The sequence below is a fragment of the Ranitomeya imitator genome, chromosome 5 (genome assembly GCF_032444005.1).
Source record: "Ranitomeya imitator isolate aRanImi1 chromosome 5, aRanImi1.pri, whole genome shotgun sequence".
Classification (NCBI taxonomy): Eukaryota; Metazoa; Chordata; class Amphibia; order Anura; family Dendrobatidae; genus Ranitomeya; species Ranitomeya imitator.
In genome coordinates, this window is record NC_091286.1 from 220,417,214 (window position 1) to 220,435,163 (window position 17,950).

General features: G+C 43.5%; 1 protein-coding gene across 3 annotated transcripts in view; it reads left to right on the forward strand.

The window, feature by feature from the left end:
* Positions 1–3,363: 3,363 nt before the first annotated feature.
* PHACTR2 (phosphatase and actin regulator 2) overlaps positions 3,364–17,950 on the forward strand; it is a 305,175-nt gene continuing 290,588 nt past the window's right edge. Inside the window, exon 1 of one of the 3 annotated variants that reach the window (XM_069725912.1) lies at positions 3,364–3,647. In XM_069725912.1, coding sequence (XP_069582013.1) covers positions 3,635–3,647 — 13 coding nt within the window. In that variant the 5' untranslated portion in view covers positions 3,364–3,634. The remainder of the gene's footprint in view (positions 3,648–17,950) is intronic. The other 2 variants (XM_069725916.1, XM_069725914.1) reach the window with 2 other exon arrangements.

The window sequence follows — 17,950 nt, forward strand, 5'->3', positions numbered from 1 at the left end:
TGAGAGACAGAATCTTAATATAAAAAAACAGAAAATAACATTGTATGATTTTTATATACGGTAATTAAATTGCAAATTATTGCATGACATAAGTATTTTATCACCAACCAACCAGAAAGAATTCTGGCTCTCACAGACCTGTTAGTTTTTCTTTAGAAACCCTCCAATCATTTCCTGTATTAATTGCACCAGTAAAGTATATAATAAATAATTTGGCACTCAACTTGAAAGCGGTAGTAGCTTGAAAAGGTATATTTATTGCAGTCCAAAATATAAACGTTTAGGTCCAAAAGAGACCTTCAGTAAACTGACTGCTCTTGTGGTATAGAAAAGTGGGCAACAATATAGGTCCATGTATATGAAGGTTAAATCAGAAAAGACCTGTAGGGTGAGTGGTCAGGTGAACCATAACGTATAGTGGGTCAACCAAATATAAGGCTTCACCTGATGCCAGTGGCTTGGCCAAATCAGAACTAAGAAGATAAAGGAACCAGACCCAAATAGTAGAGTTCACTGTGATAGATATTATAGGAAAGGAGATGGCGTTCCAATATATATGGCAAACCAATGAAACCTGTGTTATTGTGCTGTTAGTGCGGTATCCGCCGCTGTATGGATGTTAGCGCACAGGAAGAAGGGTGTGCCAGGGGTGGACCTGAGTGGCTGCACTGCCAACGCGGTATCCGCCGCTGTTAGGGTCAACAGCAATAAATATACCTTTTCAAGCTACTACCGCTTACAAGTTGAGTGCCAAATTATTTATTATATCCCACACTAATCTTGCCATTTTGGGCTAGGTGGCGAATGTTTACACGTCGATTTTCCAAAATGGTGACCTCCACTTTCTGAATGGTGTTTTCATCAATAGCAGAGTTGGGTTGCCCTGGAATTGGAGCTGTTTGCACTGAAGTCCGACCACATTTGAATTGATGATGCCATTTCTTGACTACATCATATGATGGGGAATCATCACCTTGAACCTCTTTCATCTCATCGAATGTCTCCTTTGGTGTGCGGCCTTTCAAGTAAAGGATGACGGGTCTGTATTCCACTGGGTCCATTATCAAACCTCACACCACTTCAGCACCTGTAAAATCAACACTGTTATCAGTTCTAAGTTGAAAATTGGCAAGTAACCTATAGAGACTTATATCATTACCCATGTGCAGTTTAAGTGTCCAGTGATAAATAGAAGTGGGTCAGGGAAAATCTTTAATCAACGCCCCTTGTATGAAGGCTCGTTTTGAGTTTGCTAAAAGACATGTGTGAGACTCCCCAAATGTATTGAAGAAGGTGCTGTGGTCAGATGAGACCAAAATTTAACTTTTTGGCCACCAAGATGAACGCTATGTCTGGCGCAAAACCAACATAGTTCATCACCCCAAGAATACCATCACCACACTGAAACGTCATGGCAGCATTATGCTTTGGGAATGTTTTTCAGCACTAGGGACTGGGAAAATGGTCCTAGTCGAGCAGAAGGTGGATAGTGCAAAATACAGGGATATTCTTGAGCAAAACCTGTTTCAGTCTGTCAGTGATTCGAGGCTGGGATGGAGGTTCACCTTCCAACAAGACAGTGACCCAAAGAATACTGCTAAAGCAACATTCAAGTGATTTAAGGGTAAAAGTATAAATGTTTTCGAGTGGCCTAGTCAAAGCCCAGACCTTAATCCAATTGACTATCTGTGGTCAGACTTGAAGGTTGCTGTTCATCAGAGGAAACCATTTAAGTTGAAGGAGCTAAAGCAGTTTTGCCTTGAGGAATGGGCAAAAATCCCAGTGGAAAGATGTGGAATGTTCATAGAGAGTTATCCAAAGCGACTCGCAGCTGTAATAGTTGCAAAATGAGTCTCTACAAAGTACTGATTTTAGGAGGGGGTGAATAATTATGCACACAGAAGTTTTCAGTTATTTTGTCCTATTTGTTGTTTGCTTCACAATAATAAAAAAAAACAAATATTCACAGTTGTAGGCATGTTCTTTACATGATCTGACGCAAATCCTAAAAAAAATGAAATTCCAGGTTGTGAGCTAGTAAAATACGAAAAATACCAAGGAGGAAGAGGGGAGGGGGGTTGATGACTTTCATAAGCCAATGTACCAGATAACACATAATATTTCCAACCATTGTTGCTGTCTTACTTAGTGCTTTAAACCCTTGCCTCCTTTCATTTTTTTACTCCCTTGCCTCCAAAAGCCATAACTTTTTTATTTTATCATCGACATAGCCGTATGAGAGCTTATAATATACACTGCAATACCATAGTATTGCAGTATAAAGTAAAAATAAAGGTCTTCTATGAAGCGGTGAAATTCAGCCACTGGATGAGCTTCACAGGAGTACCAAGATGGCATTTGATGGGGGTCTTCAGCAGGACTCAGCACCATGCTAGCTCATCAATGCTCCACAATTATGACACTGGGTGCCAATGGGAGCAGGTAAGCATGAGCACCAACAACTGGGCCTCTTAAATTGCTGAGATTGACAGTGGGATTTATATGGTTTACTGCAATGATCGGAGCTCAGCTCTACCTACTACTGTTAGACACAGATGCCGCCTATGTAATATAACTGGCATCAGACCTGTGGAGAAAGAGCTCAGGTCCTGAGCCTCCTCCACAAGCTGTCACCCTCACAATAATGCACCTATGTGTCATTTTGCTTTAAGAGGGTTAAGTTTCCATTTTATCCCCTTCACAGCTCAAAGTACAATAGGTAAATACCAACAAAATTAGCAGACGTTATATCATACAACGGGTGGGCCCCCAACCGACCAGTCATTTATGACCAGGATATGCCACAAATTACTAAGATGGGAAAACTCCTTTTATGACAATAAAGTAGTCAAACTTATTCCATACAAGCTTCTATAAATTGTAATTGAGTTGTAAGTGAATATATTTTGTATATTTTTTGCAATAGAAAAAATAAATAAAATGTATGGATTCCTTTAGGGTTTCTTTTCACTGGCCAATTATCGTAAATGAACGATCCCAGTAATGTTTGTTTCCTGACAGTGTAAACAGGTTGCCAGTAATTGCCGGTAATATTGTCCAATGCCACAACGTACATGTCACACTGTGATTAGGTTTTCCTTTTTTCTTTTAGCTAAAACCATTGTCACCTGTAAAAGATATTTTGCTTTTTGGTTTGCATCCTTCTGGTGGCCTGTAAATGAAGATTGACATCTTGATATATATAGACAAGAAGCCAGTGATTGATGGCCATTCCTTTTCATCCTGAACCATTAAGTGCTCTGGTTTTCTCCTTCAGAAACCTATGTTTAGAATCGACTTCTGTGAGATAATAGTGAGGACTGGAAGGCTGACTTCTTCAGCTCCCCCTCCCCTACTATGCTTGCTTAGAATAGAACTGAATCCATGGGGCTTCAAGTGCCTCCTCTATAGGCTCAGAATGTGTTAGTCAGCCTATAATGGAGCTAATGGCTGTTTTGTCATCCTTGGAGATCTGAATTTCCTTGTGTTGTGTCTGCTGCTGTTTCGACAAGAACTGCATGCACTGCAAAGACTGACTGTCAGAAAGGAAGGGCAGGAAAGGGCAGAGAACTATTGGGAAGAGATTGGCAATCAGAGGCGTTCGGTCAGACCGCGAAGATACTTGAAGACATAAATGGATGATACCGGTAAGTACACAAAGCTATGCATGCTGAGTAATAACACAGTGCACCGCCTATGTGGGAACATCTGCTTCTTTCGCTCCTAAATAACCAAAATTAGAATTCTGTATTGTTACTGCCAACAATGAAAGTGTTAGAGAAGCTTAGAACTGGTCTGCATCGTCTTCTGCACCATCACTGATGGCTATGGTTCTAGGGTATTACTATAATTCTTTATATATTTATAGTAACGATCATGCTGTTGTTACATTGGTGAATTGTAACACATAAATAAAAATATTTGTATTTTTTTTATACAATTTTTCAATATTATAATATATCTTGTGTATACGGTAGAATGATTGTGATAATGGGAAAATGCAGTATTTGCCTGTGAGAGTGACATTAATAAGAAATTGGAGCCTGACACTCCAGCTGCATTCTGTGTCAGGCAGGACCATGCTAGTGAACTGACGGATGGGGCAATAGAGGTGTTCTCGGTGGTCACAGATGTGTCACGGGGTGGGCAGCCACATAGAGCAGGGGTGAAGCATTCATTTTCAATATAATGTGTACGATGTAGGAACTAACGGAGATTATAGATGAAGAAGACAACATGGTGTTAACTTTTCATGTAGTGTTGGGGTGAAAATGGGGGTATATGGCAATAATAACACCCGTTACTTATGGATAGGACATGTATAAACCTATATATAATTGATTTAGTAGAGAACAGAGATGCTTTTCCATAGCTTTTCATACTCGCAAATAATGGGATGTGTGTGAATGAAGCCATGTGCATTTGTCAGCTTGCTTTCTCTACAGTAGTTCTGCTCTATTTTCCCTGCAATAATGAATGCATGCTGTTTGTTCTTATAGAAGGCGTTATGTGGGAAGTCATGACATTTGAAACCACGTACTGTGTACTTGCCAGCGAGGGGACATATATTTTTACGCTTCCGTCTCTCATAATGTAACCATACATGGAGTAGTTAAAAGATCTGTTCATAGGGATGCAGCCGCTTGCAGTGCTTTATAGATTTGGTCCCCAGTAGGGCTGGTCTCATTGTATTCTGCAGTGTCATCTGGAAGGCTTCCCGGCTATAGTGTGTGCTAGTGGAAGTATGTCCTATGTGTTAACCAGTATCTTCAGTTTGCAGTGAAACAAATGTTCTCTTGTTATTCAATCCTTTATTCGGTTCGTGATAAAATCAGAATCTTTTGTACAACTTATGTTTTCTTAATTGTTTTAAATACTCTATGACCAGCCAAAATTGTATATTATCTAGTGTCTACAGAATTCTAAAGATGGTGTTTCTTTATATGCCATGGGTTGCATATTTCTGTTTTTAGATTTTTTTTTTGTATCGTAGAATTTTCTTGGCACTGAATATGATACCCTAACATATGATTGGATAAATTGAATTGCTTTAAAATGAATGGTGATGTACTTGCAGTTTATTGGGTTACCACAGCCAAATTGTGAGTAAACCAAACCTAATAGTACTAATATGTGTACCCGTTCTTATTCCTGCACGCTAACATTCAGCCATATTGATATTCAGAAATGTTAGAATATGTGATGTAATAAATTGGTAGATCAGTCTTACAGCTGGCTATACACAGGTCTTGTTGTGCAGCCTGACCATGTTAGTATTCAGTATTGGACTGGGGCTCAAAGGGCCCACCAGTAACCAACTCCAGGGCCCCGCTTTTCAGCAACATGCAAATGTGACATTATCCTCAATCACAAATTTCTATAACAATGAACTGTGTAGATTGTTACATAAATAAGATTCTGCCTCGGCCTGTACATAGTGATTAAATTATATAGAGCCAAGTATTGCTCATATAAGAGTGTGGTGGCCTACTATTGCACAGGGGCCCACCGGAGGATTCTCCGAATCTCCTGTGGGCCAGTCCAAGTCTGTTAGAATTTATGGGAAATCATAGGTAAGGCTGACAGCCAACAGCTATCCAGGTTAAGACTGCAGGCAGTACAACTTTCAGACATACTTGAGTGTACTCAATGCCAGGAGATATGGTGCAAGTAGAATGGTGTACAGAGATATCCGAAGAATTCACTACACACTCAAATTAAATTTGCCAATGTGTCATACACTCATTTATTGTGCATTACTAACACTGTTGTGGTGAAAACGAGCAGGATTCATCTGTAAAGCAACAATATTTTGATAAACGTTTCTACCCTCCCAGGTCTTCCTCAGAAATGTCGCCCAATAGGAGACATGGAGCTCAAGAAGTGCCTAGTCTGGAGTGACCTCAGACTAAGCACTGTTGGCAACACTTTATTTGTTCTCCATGTCTCTTATTGAGCAGCACTTTGTATAAAGACCAAGAACCTCAGCGTGCGGTTGGGCTAGCGCACATGAGAGGGCAATTTGTATGGCAAAGCAAAGAGCAGTAAAGTCTCCTTGCACTGCGTAGACTCACAGATTGTACTTTTATTGTAGAGTATCGCCTTACATTCAGAGTCTGAAAGAACATGCTATAATTTTTTTGTGGCATTTGGATATTAGGTGTTCATTTACCCTAAATGGTTGGTGACAGTCAAAAATCTACGGAAAATAATGTTAAAATTAGGGATGGAAGGTAACATGCTTAAACCTAACAGTGCGAAATATACACAATGTTAGGATTCTTCTGTTTCATGTGGAATTGGGAGCATTGAGAGAAGCAAAAGAGAAAACTGTCATGACATGATCGGAAGTATTCAAATCGCATATGAGTGGTCACATGACAACCGCAGGTAATTTGAAAATGTGATATATTGAACACTAAGTTATGCTCTTTCTCTAATTTTTATCATGACCCGGCAACTCCTTTAAGCAAGCAAACTGTAGAGATATGGATACTGCGATGCCATTCAGTAAGGTCCCTAACCATGTGGACATATAAACGCTTACCTCTGTAACTGATCACATGCAGTTTCTATGTCAGAGAGAAAAGTGGTGGTGCGCCGCTCCGGAACATGGACGAGTATGTACTAATGGTGCACTCTGTAGCCATCTCTGAATCCCTCATACTATACATGAGGATTATTTGACCCTTGTTTGGCACTCCACAAGGTTGACCATCTTTCCACGTGGCTCTTTACATCACAGTTTATGAGAGATTTAAAGCCAGATCATCCATAATCTGCAAAGAATTACATTCATTCATGGACTTCTCTCTGGAGAAGTCCTAATTGGGCAAATAGGGAACCCCATTCTCCATAAAGGCACAGCTTCTACATCTAGGACCCAGACTTATCAGATATGTATTCCATAAATGTTATCCGATGGTAATACCTCTTTAGTATTTGGCCCTGGTTCTTCAAGACAGGAGAATATCTCACCGGTATTTATGAGGGGTGTGTTGGAGTAAGACGCTCCTGATTCACTAAGAGGCACTGGACAAAAATCTAACTCCAGTCTCTGACTGGAGTAAGATTTATGGCAGAAGGAATGCCACAGCTCGTCATGGATAAGACAAGCTGTGCCACCACACCCTTGCCCTGCCACAGCTCCACCCATTTTAGGAGAGAAGCTGGTGTAATAAAAATGCCAAAAGACGCATATTTTTTACACAACCAGAAAAGGTTGTATCACAAAAGAGTAAAGCTATATGTAGATATCAACTTAACTTGAAGATATGGGCTTAATCTTCATGTTCATAGCGTTACTATCCTGCCCAGCACCTGCACATAGCCGAACGCTCCGGGGAGAAAAAAAAGTTTATTCTCAATGGCAGTATTCGGTTTCAGTTACGAGGGCGGTGACTGAACCGGTGCCGCCCCCATGACTGGAACCGAATGCTGTCGGGGAGAATAAAGTTCATTTTCTCCCCGGTGTGTTCGGCAACGTACAGTCGCTGGGAAGGTTAGTAACGCTATTAACCCCATATCTGCACGTTAATAGCATTTTTTGTTGGTGACAAGATCCATTTAATAGATAAAATGGGATAATATATGCTTATTTTTGATCTTTGCTATTAATATTTGCCAACTTTTCAAAATAATATTCTGACAATCACAGATCCATATGAAACTTGGATTAATGAGCAGTAATTACAGAGATGAGTATTTAAAGACCATATTGTGTTTTAGTACAAATTTAAAAATTGTCATTAGTAATCTCTCCATTGAGATCTTCTGACTGTGGTTCAGTTTCTTTACAATATGACGGGGTACCTTGGTTCATTTCATAACATTTGTTTCTTGACCGACGCTTGCAGCATCCTTCTAATGACTTCTTATGCAGTGGTAAAAAGATATTAATGGTAAGAAGATCACACAAAATGGTTGGTGAGTGACTAGCGCGTAGCCGAGTTACATTGGCAGTGTGGTCTTGAACACTTACTCGGCTGCTATATAGTTTTGATAAAATCAATATGTTATCTGTTACAGATCTGTTACAGGTCTACTAGTTCTCTGAATGATGAGCTCTGTATGACTCTGCCCACACTTCTGATTGGCAGCTTTCTGTATACACTGTGCGTAAGCAGAAAACTGCCACTCAGTGGTGTGGGTGTGGTTGGACTAAATGGCAACAGGTTTACTAGTCCTCTAATGATGATTTCCTGCTGATAAAACAATGATTTTATAAAAACTACAACAAGCAGCCCAGTAAGTGACACATCACTGGAATCAAGGCCTTTGTCTCTACAGCATGCTGCTCACAGATTAGGTAACATAAACCTGGTGACAAACTCCCTTTAACAATAAGTAATCAATTTATACTGAATTTCCTATCATCTGTTTGACAACTGCTACTGTGGCACCCCTAGGGGTATTTGCCACAAAAATAGTTACTGACAGTAAGTACAAATACTAAAATAGCAAGACTGCACTACCACCTCCGGCCAGAAGGGGGAGCTCCAGAGACTCCCCTTAATCCATTCTGGTCTGAGAGAAGAAATGGCAGTTTGGCTAAGGAGCTGAAAGTGAGAGGTCATACAGCTGAATTTCTAACAGCCCTATGACGGTTTCCAGGCCCAAATCACCAGCCTGAGGAGAAGAGGGACAGAGAAAAGGGACATTGTGAGAACCGGGTAGCATTAATCACTACCCAGAACAGGCGCAAAGACGGATACCGGATCCGTGGCTGTATTCATTATATATAATACAGCAACCGGAAAAACGTGAGGTGATATCAGCTTCACTAGGGTCGGACGCAGCAACAGACACAGAGTTCAGCGGTACTCCCGGAGGGGGTAAGCCGATAAAAGGACTCGGGTTGCCCGTCGAACCAGGACCCGGAGGGGACAGATTGGGCCGGCAGCCAGTTCACATACAGCAGCAGGGCCACACAGAAATTGCGCACAATAAGAGGCGAAGACCCCGGCAGGGTCAAAGTAACTCAGAGTTCCCATACAGACGCCGGTGACAGGACTGGTTGTAAATCCTTTTATGTTAAAGTAAACTGGTTAAACGTTTCAGTGCCTCAGTCTTTCATTTGGACAATAGCCATCTATCCAGGATTGGGATCATCACCGCTGGGAGAACCTGCTGCTGATCAAGTAAGTGCCTGTCCCCTCACGATACCCCTTACACTGTGCATTGCCTGAGGCCACAGCACCGGGTCAAGCCACCTGTGACATTCCCCTCAAGAGACAGACCCCATTGGTCCGGTGCTGGGTACCCCGGTCTCTCGGGCGTCACAATTGGCGTCACGAACAGGATAGAGCCAGCCCATATACCGGGTATTGTGTGCCGTGATTGGAGCCCAAAACTGTGAAAACTTGGATGAAAAATCTTGAAAATTGACTTTATTAAAGAAAAATCCATTCCCCATTGAAAACTATTGAAAGTGACTTTTCCCCATTGGTTATAATGGAGTAAAGATGGCCGCCATCCCCTGAGGTAATCACCTCATAACCGTTAGGCACGAGACTGTTAATTGAGCTACGCCATCACCTGAGCCCCAGTCTAACTGAAAAACTTCAGAATCCGCCATTACAGAGCGCGCGGCCGTCAGGAGCAGCAGGGGGCGTGTCATTGTGGGCGGCACCAAGCTGAGCGCTCTGACATCAGAGCAAGGGGAAAATCGATCCTGCTGCACAGCGGAACGAATCTACACTATCCCGACGGAAGCGGAGGACCGGAAGGGTCCGGATTAACTAAGGGGGCACAGTATGTCGCAGCACGGAGACGCCGCAGCATCCGGCGACGCTAATGCAGCTGAAAGACAGAGTGTCGATAGAGAGTCCGGTAGCGCAGCGGTGCAAGGAGTGGCGCCCATCATACCAGTGCTGATGCCATATACCCCGGGTCGCCCATGGCTTCCAATGTATGAAGGTGAGCCTAATACCCTTGACGATTTCAGAGAAAAGATGCTGGCTCATTTTGACATGTTCCCCGTGGGTGAAGTTCAGCGTGTTAGTCTCCTGATGATGCAGTTAAGTGGCCATGCTAAGCGAGAAGTCACAGCATGGGCAGCTGATCTAAAAGGCACTGTTGAACGCATATTTGCTGGATTAAAAGCTACATTTGAAACCACTGCCAGCAGCAAAGCTAAAGTACGATTCTTTAATTGCAAACAAAAAGCTAATGAGGGCGTGAGAGACTTTGCCTTAAACCTGCAGGAAGCCCTTAAATCACTTACACTGGCTGAACCCATTTTTAATACCGGAGCGGATAAACTGCTAAGAGATCAATTTATTGAGGGACTCTACACCCCTTCTCACCGGGGGCATGTGAGCATGCTTGTTTTTAAGAACCCTGAATTGACATTTGCTCAATTAAAGGAGAGCGTTATACGTCTCCAGCTGGCAGAGGCACCTCGGGATCAGGAGCCTGCGCAACTCATGGCAGAGGTTCCTCAACAACATGGAGTACCAGTGACATCAGCTATGTCCGGGGCCATTGCTAAGCCCCTGGGGCCCAGTACTAATGAGGCTTTTCAACAAAAGCTTGACTCTTTAACTGATGTTGTTGCTTCAATGGCTAAAACCATGCAGGAGATGAGAGGACCCAAGATGGAGTTGGCAAACCGTAGAGAGGATGTTCCATGGATGAGACCCCGGAAATACCCGACATGGAGAGGACGACCCCGCGACCGCTACCAACCGGATGGACAGCCCATTTGCCGCCGTTGCCAGCAGCCAGGCCACTTTGCACGAGATTGTGATTTAAACGGGAATCCCCTGGGAATGCGGGCCGCTTCCCAGGAATGAACTTTCAAGGCCCAACACCCTGGCACGACAGGTACATCGGAGGACGACCCATTATCCCTATCGTGCTGGACGGAATGCCCCTCTACGCTTTGCTGGACACAGGTTCCCAGATTTCATCTATACCGTATATCCTTTATAAGAGGTACTGGGCTGATGCAGATATTGATAAAGGGCCCTCTGATGTTGAACTAGATATATGGGCCAGTAATGGTAAGTTGGTACCGAAACTAGGATTCAGGGAGATGACCATAAAGATTGGTAAAGTAGAATTGAAGAAACAGGGTATAATTGTTGTTGATGTTGACCGGCGGAACTGTGAACCAACTGTATTGATAGGAATGAATGTGTTAGAGAACTGCTTTTCCGAAGTCATTTCTGTCTTACAGCAAATTGCTGAAACTGCCCAATCCTGCCAGCAGAGAGTTCTCCAAAGGGAAATAAAAGTATTGATGTTAAGGCAACAGGTAGAAGTTGCAGGTGGAGAAATCGGCAGTGTGAGGGTAAGTGATCCAACGTCTATTGTAATCCCACCAAAAACAGAAATGCTGGTATGGTGTAGAGCAGCCATTGGTACTAAGGGACGAGATTATCAAGCCTTAATAGAACCAGTGTACACCGACAGCAGGCCCACTATACTCACAGCACGAGGTATAGTCGAGGTACACCGGGGACGAGTGCCGGTACGACTTTTGAACTGTGGAGAGGAAGAGGTCACTTTGCCAAGGTATGCTACAATGGCAAAGCTATATACTGTTGACAACAATGCCATCACAACCATTGAGCCCTTAGAACCAACCTGTCAGGTGGAAGGCAATGGCTCAGATGGAGAAATGGAGGATTGGTGCCAACAGCTACACGTGGGCATAAATTCAACACCTACCCATCAAAAACAAGGGGTGTATAGGCTAGTGACGGAATATGAACAAGTCTTCAGTAAACACCCATTGGACTTCGGACGGATAGAAGGGGTAGAACACACAATCCCCACAGGTGACCATCCCCCAATAAAAGAAAGATATAGACCCATACCGCCCGCTCACTATCAATGTGCAAAAGATATGCTGAGGGAAATGAAACAGGCCGGGGTAATAAGAGACAGCTGTAGCCCCTGGGCGGCCCCTCTAGTGCTTGTCAAAAAAAAGGACGGAACCATGAGAATGTGCGTAGACTACTGGCGGATTAATAACATCACCCATAAAGACGCCTACTCCTTGCCTAGGATAGAAGAGTCCTTGACTGCTTTGAAATCTGCTAATTATTTTTCCACCTTAGACTTAACAAGCGGGTATTGGCAAGTCCCTGTGGCTGAGAGAGATAAGGAAAAGACAGCATTCACCACACCAATGGGTCTAAGTGAATTTAATCGCATGCCATTCGGACTCTGCAACGCATCCGGTACCTTCCAGCGGCTGATGGAATGCTGCCTCGGACACAAGAACTTCGAGACCGTCCTCCTGTACCTAGATGATGTGATCGTCTACTCAAAGACTTACGAACAACACTTAATAGACCTGGCAGAAGTGTTCGAAGCCTTATCCAGGTATGGCATGAAAATCAAGCCATCCAAATGTCACCTTCTCAAGCCAAAGGTACAGTACCTGGGACACATCGTGAGTTCGGAGGGAGTAGCACCGGATCCCGAGAAAATAAGCGCCATAAGGGATTGGCCAAGACCTACCAACGCAAAAGAAGTGAGGCAATTCCTGGGATTGGTGGGTTACTATCGCAGATTTATAAAAGGATTTACCAAATTGGCAGCACCCTTGCAAGACGCCTTGGTAGGGCAGACGAAGAAACCTTCAAACCGAAACCCTCCTTTTCAGTGGAACGATGAAAGGGAAGACTCCTTTGAACAACTAAAGAAGGCACTAACTGGAGAAGAGGTTCTGGCATACCCAGATTACCATCAACCTTTCATCCTCTACACCGATGCCAGTAATGTGGGACTAGGAGCGGTGCTGTCACAAAAGCAAGAAGGTCGGGAGAAAGTCATCGCCTTTGCAAGTAGAAAGCTCCGGCCTACTGAAAGAAATCCAGAAAATTATAGCTCCTTCAAATTGGAACTACTGGCAGTAGTTTGGGCTGTGACTGAACGTTTCAAACACTATCTGGCTGCTGCAGAATTTATTGTCTATACTGACAACAATCCGTTGACCCACCTGGACACAGCCAAATTAGGTGCGTTAGAACAGCGATGGATAGCCCGGTTATCTAATTACAACTTCAAGATCAAGTATCGAGCAGGTCGCAAGAATGGAAATGCCGATGCCCTATCCCGGATGCCACACTTGAGAGATGTAGAAGAAGAAACGGGGGAGCTTGAAGAAATTGAACTACCAGCCTTCCATCATCCCAAGGCAAAACATCATCAGTCAAGTACCTATCAGAAACAACAAGAGGTGAATTTTAATCCGTTAGCACACCATAGATGGGCTGACACTCAAGACAGCAATCCGGCTGTGAAGTTGGTGAAGGAACTGCTGACTGAGCAAAGTGCATATCCCGATGAGGATGCCCCAGAAGAGACGCATCAACTCTGGAAAGAGAGAGGCAAAATGTTCCTGTATCAAGGGAAGCTCTGTAGAAGGTACACCAATCCGAAAACACATGAATTGGTTTGGCAGATTATCGTGCCTAAACAAGATGTCAAGATGGTCCTCGAAGCTTACCATAATGGTGCTGGTCACTTCGGTTGGAAAAAGTTAGAAGTACTTCTAAGAGAAAGATTTTATTGGGTCGGGATGAGAAAATCAATCGAACAGTGGTGCAGAAATTGTGGCCCGTGCAACCTCAGAAGAAACGATCAAAAGAACCAAAGAGCACCACTGCAGCCCATAATCACCAAACAACCACTTGAACTTGTAGCCATGGACCACGTGAAGTTGACACCAAGCCGGTCCGGCTATGTCTATGCCTTGACCATCGTGGACCATTATTCACGCTTCTTGGTAGTAGTACCCGTAAAAGATCTGACAGCAAAAACAGCAGCCAAAGCGTTCCAAACGTACTTTTGTAGACCCCATGGATATCCGGAACAGGTTCTCACCGACCAAGGTACAGCCTTTGAATCAGAGATCTTCAGAGAATTCTGTAATATGTATGGTTGCAAAAAGATCCGGACGACGGCCTATCATCCACAAACAAACGGCTTATGCGAGAAGATGAACCATATTATAATAGACCTACTAAAGACTTTACCTGAGACAGAAAGGAATCAATGGCCAGAGAAATTGCCTGACTTGGTAGATCTATATAATTATGTCCCGGTGAGCTCCACCAACTGCACCCCAGCTTACCTTATGCGTGCAAGACCCGGCCAATTACCAATCGATCTAGAAATGGGAATTCTGAAACCAGACGCAGAAGTTCAAGACTCCAATTGGGATATCATACGGCAAAAGCAGTATCGCCAAGTGCAAGAGAGTGTGGAAAGAAGCCTTCAGCAAATTAGAGAAAGACAAGAGCGAACTTTCAACCAGAATGCTCTAGCGACCCCATTAAGACCGGGTGACCAAGTGCTCAAGAGAAATCGTCGAACCAATAAACTAGACAATCAGTGGGAAGCCGTACCCTACACAGTTTTACCAACAAGAATGGATAATCCTAAAATGTGTCTCATTAGCAAAAACGGAGGCTTAACATCTGTACTAGTGTCAAGAGACAATCTTAAATTGTGTCCGGAAGCATTGAAAGAGCCAGAAGTTGTCCAGCCAGAACCAGAAGTTATTCAACCCATACTGGTCCAACCAGTAAAGGAAAAAGAAGAGAAAATGTATCACACCTGTATAGGAGACTTTCCCAAAACCCTACTAACATACCATGGTGCAGTAGTGGTTCCCATGGTGGCCTTTTACCCAACACCGAACCCAATACCAGAAGTCCCAAGACAGGAAGAGGCTGACCCCGTACTACAGGAGGTTCCAGGCCAGGAAGAACAGATTCCTGATCAGAGTAATCTCATTCACGGTGGACTTGCCAACTCCATAGTCATGGAATTATCTTTAGCAGAGCGGGCAGATACTACATCCGCAGTAGACAGTAGTACACCACATGAAGAGATACCGCTATTACGTAGATCACAGCGTAGTACCCAGGGCCAATTACCGGCCAGGTATGCAGATTACCAACTATAAAGCTCATAATGTGAATTGTATATATGTTATGCCATATATAGTTAAACAGAAAATGTAGTATAGTCATTGTTATCAGTCTGCAACGTTTAAGCCCAGTACCTACAGAGACTTGTCTGTATGAACTTCTTGCATATTCTTGAACTTGTTATCAGCCCGGAGGCACTAAATCAAAGCTCCGGAAAGACTGCTTTTTGAACTTTCCTTTTTGCTCTTTTTGAACTTTCTTTAGACTTTCTATTGGTAACTCCGTTGGAAAAATGGAACTAAATTCCTGGACACAAAGTGCAGTGCCTTTCCTAATACCTTCAAAGATAGAACTGTATTAATGGACGCTATTTGAAGTGACTTTTTTACAGAACTCTATTTTTGTTTCCTTGAGTGGTTTTTGTAACTTTTCATTTTTAAGACTCTGTACATATTAATTGTTATTTCAAAATGTTATTGTCCCACAGTCCCGGAGTACTGTTCTTAACTAAGGGGGAATGTGGCACCCCTAGGGGTATTTGCCACAAAAATAGTTACTGACAGTAAGTACAAATACTAAAATAGCAAGACTGCACTACCACCTCCGGCCAGAAGGGGGAGCTCCAGAGACTCCCCTTAATCCATTCTGGTCTGAGAGAAGAAATGGCAGTTGGGCTAAGGAGCTGATAGTGAGAGGTCATACAGCTGAATTTCTAACAGCCCTATGACGGTTTCCAGGCCCAAATCACCAGCCTGAGGAGAAGAGGGACAGAGAAAAGGGACATTGTGAGAACCGGGTAGCATTAATCACTACCCAGAACAGGCGCAAAGACGGATACCGGATCCGTGGCTGTATTCATTATATATAATACAGCAACCGGAAAAATGTGAGGTGATATCAGCTTCACTAGGGTCGGACGCAGCAACAGACACAGAGTTCAGCGGTACTCCCGGAGGGGGTAAGCCGATAAAAGGACTCGGGTTGCCCGTCGAACCAGGACCCGGAGGGGACAGATTGGGCCGGCAGCCAGTTCACATACAGCAGCAGGGCCACACAGAAATTGCGCACAATAAGAGGCGAAGACCCCGGCAGGGTCAAAGTAACTCAGAGTTCCCATACAGACGCCGGTGACAGGACTGGTTGTAAATCCTTTTATGTTAAAGTAAACTGGTTAAACGTTTCAGTGCCTCAGTCTTTCATTTGGACAATAGCCATCTATCCAGGATTGGGATCATCACCGCTGGGAGAACCTGCTGCTGATCAAGTAAGTGCCTGTCCCCTCACGATACCCCTTACACTGTGCATTGCCTGAGGCCACAGCACCGGGTCAAGCCACCTGTGACATTCCCCTCAAGAGACAGACCCCATTGGTCCGGTGCTGGGTACCCCGGTCTCTCGGGCGTCACACTACCATTGTCAGCTTGCGGCAGTATTGCAGCTGCTTTGTCATTGCTCAGTGTGACCTTAACCTTAAAGGGTACTCTGTGTGACTGCAGACGTATAATTCGCCGGGATTCTGAGCAGGGATCGGAGGATATATATGAGTTATACATACTCCCGGCTAGTGGGAGCAGTCTCACTCTCCATACACGTCTATGGAGTGCGGTCGCGCCCTCTAGTCAATAACACCCACTAGACGGCTGCATCACAAGTCAGGACGCGGCCTCAGATTCCATACAAGTGTATGGTGCGAGACTTCTCCCATAGGCGTGGTGTATGTATAACTCATACATATCCTCCGGTCCTGGGTCAGAAACGGGCGAATCCCCGCAGCGCACACCACTGGGGGGAATTCGTAAGTCTCCAGTCACACAGAATGACCGCAGACTTATGGATTTGGTCCGGACAACCCCTTTAAGGCAGCTCTATCCTTCCATTACATTATTAAGCATACCTTAGTCTACTGAACCTTCCAATATACTAATACCAGTAAATGTCTTCAGTGATATAGGTTTTGCAATATCCTGACTTTTACAAGCGGATTCACGTTTTGGACATTTGTCAGACTTCATAGTAAAAATATAGTTTTAATGGAAAGAGTGCACGGAAATGATTACGCTGTCTATGGTAATTCTGGGAGTACAGCTCTTCTTGCATTCTCTTGTCATCTATGGGTTTTTACTTACCTTCTTGCTGGATGGTGCCATATAGATATCGATCATAGTTTTGCCATTAACCCTTTAATCATCACCAACCCTCAAGGGTCTTAATGAGAGTCCTCAATCCATTTTAGGAGCCATAACTTTTTTATTAATACTGACGTGGCAGTATGAGACCTTGTTTATGAGGAGAGAATTGTTTTTATGTATTGTTTGAGCAGATAATTTTTATCAGTTTTTTTTGTATTGGTGAGGCTTTTTTTCACTTGGGGAAATAGCCCGCTGCCACTGGAACTGGCAAATCTGATCCAGGTCTGCTATGACCCAGCAGCACTGCTAAGTTGGGGGGTCACCTATAAAAAATGTGATCGCTTCATCCAGTGGAAGCATTTGAATTGCCAAGTGTTCTAGTCATCGCATGGCACATATTAATCACTATGTAGGCTGAAAAAGAGAAGACAAAAATAGTGTTAATGCCGCTAAATCAACCACACTGCAGTCTAAGGACCCCTAATGTCCCATGGCAAAAACAGTGGGTGGTAAAACTTAACTAGAGCCAAATATATTAATGTATATGCTACGTAATGCTTGGCCTGACTGTAATATTATAGAGCACATCTGGTCCTGGCTTTATGGACAGTGACAGTAGGTGTCCGACGAGCTATAACGTGAAGTGCACAAGCCTCTTGGAGCCACTGTCTGATTATGCAGCTTCCTAACAATCTTACACATGCATGATCAGCAATTTACTAATGTACCTCTTTTACGAGAATTGAGAACGCCTCAGGCACATGTACACAGGCTATACAGGGAGGGGGACATGGAGTCACAGTGGCTCTGTAATATGCAATATGGTATTCTGTGCTGATTTTTTTTTTGTAGATTTGTTTTTTAGCTTGTGAAAAGAATAAAAAATGAGGGCTTATTTTTTATGTGGCTAGCTATTGTTTTTATTGC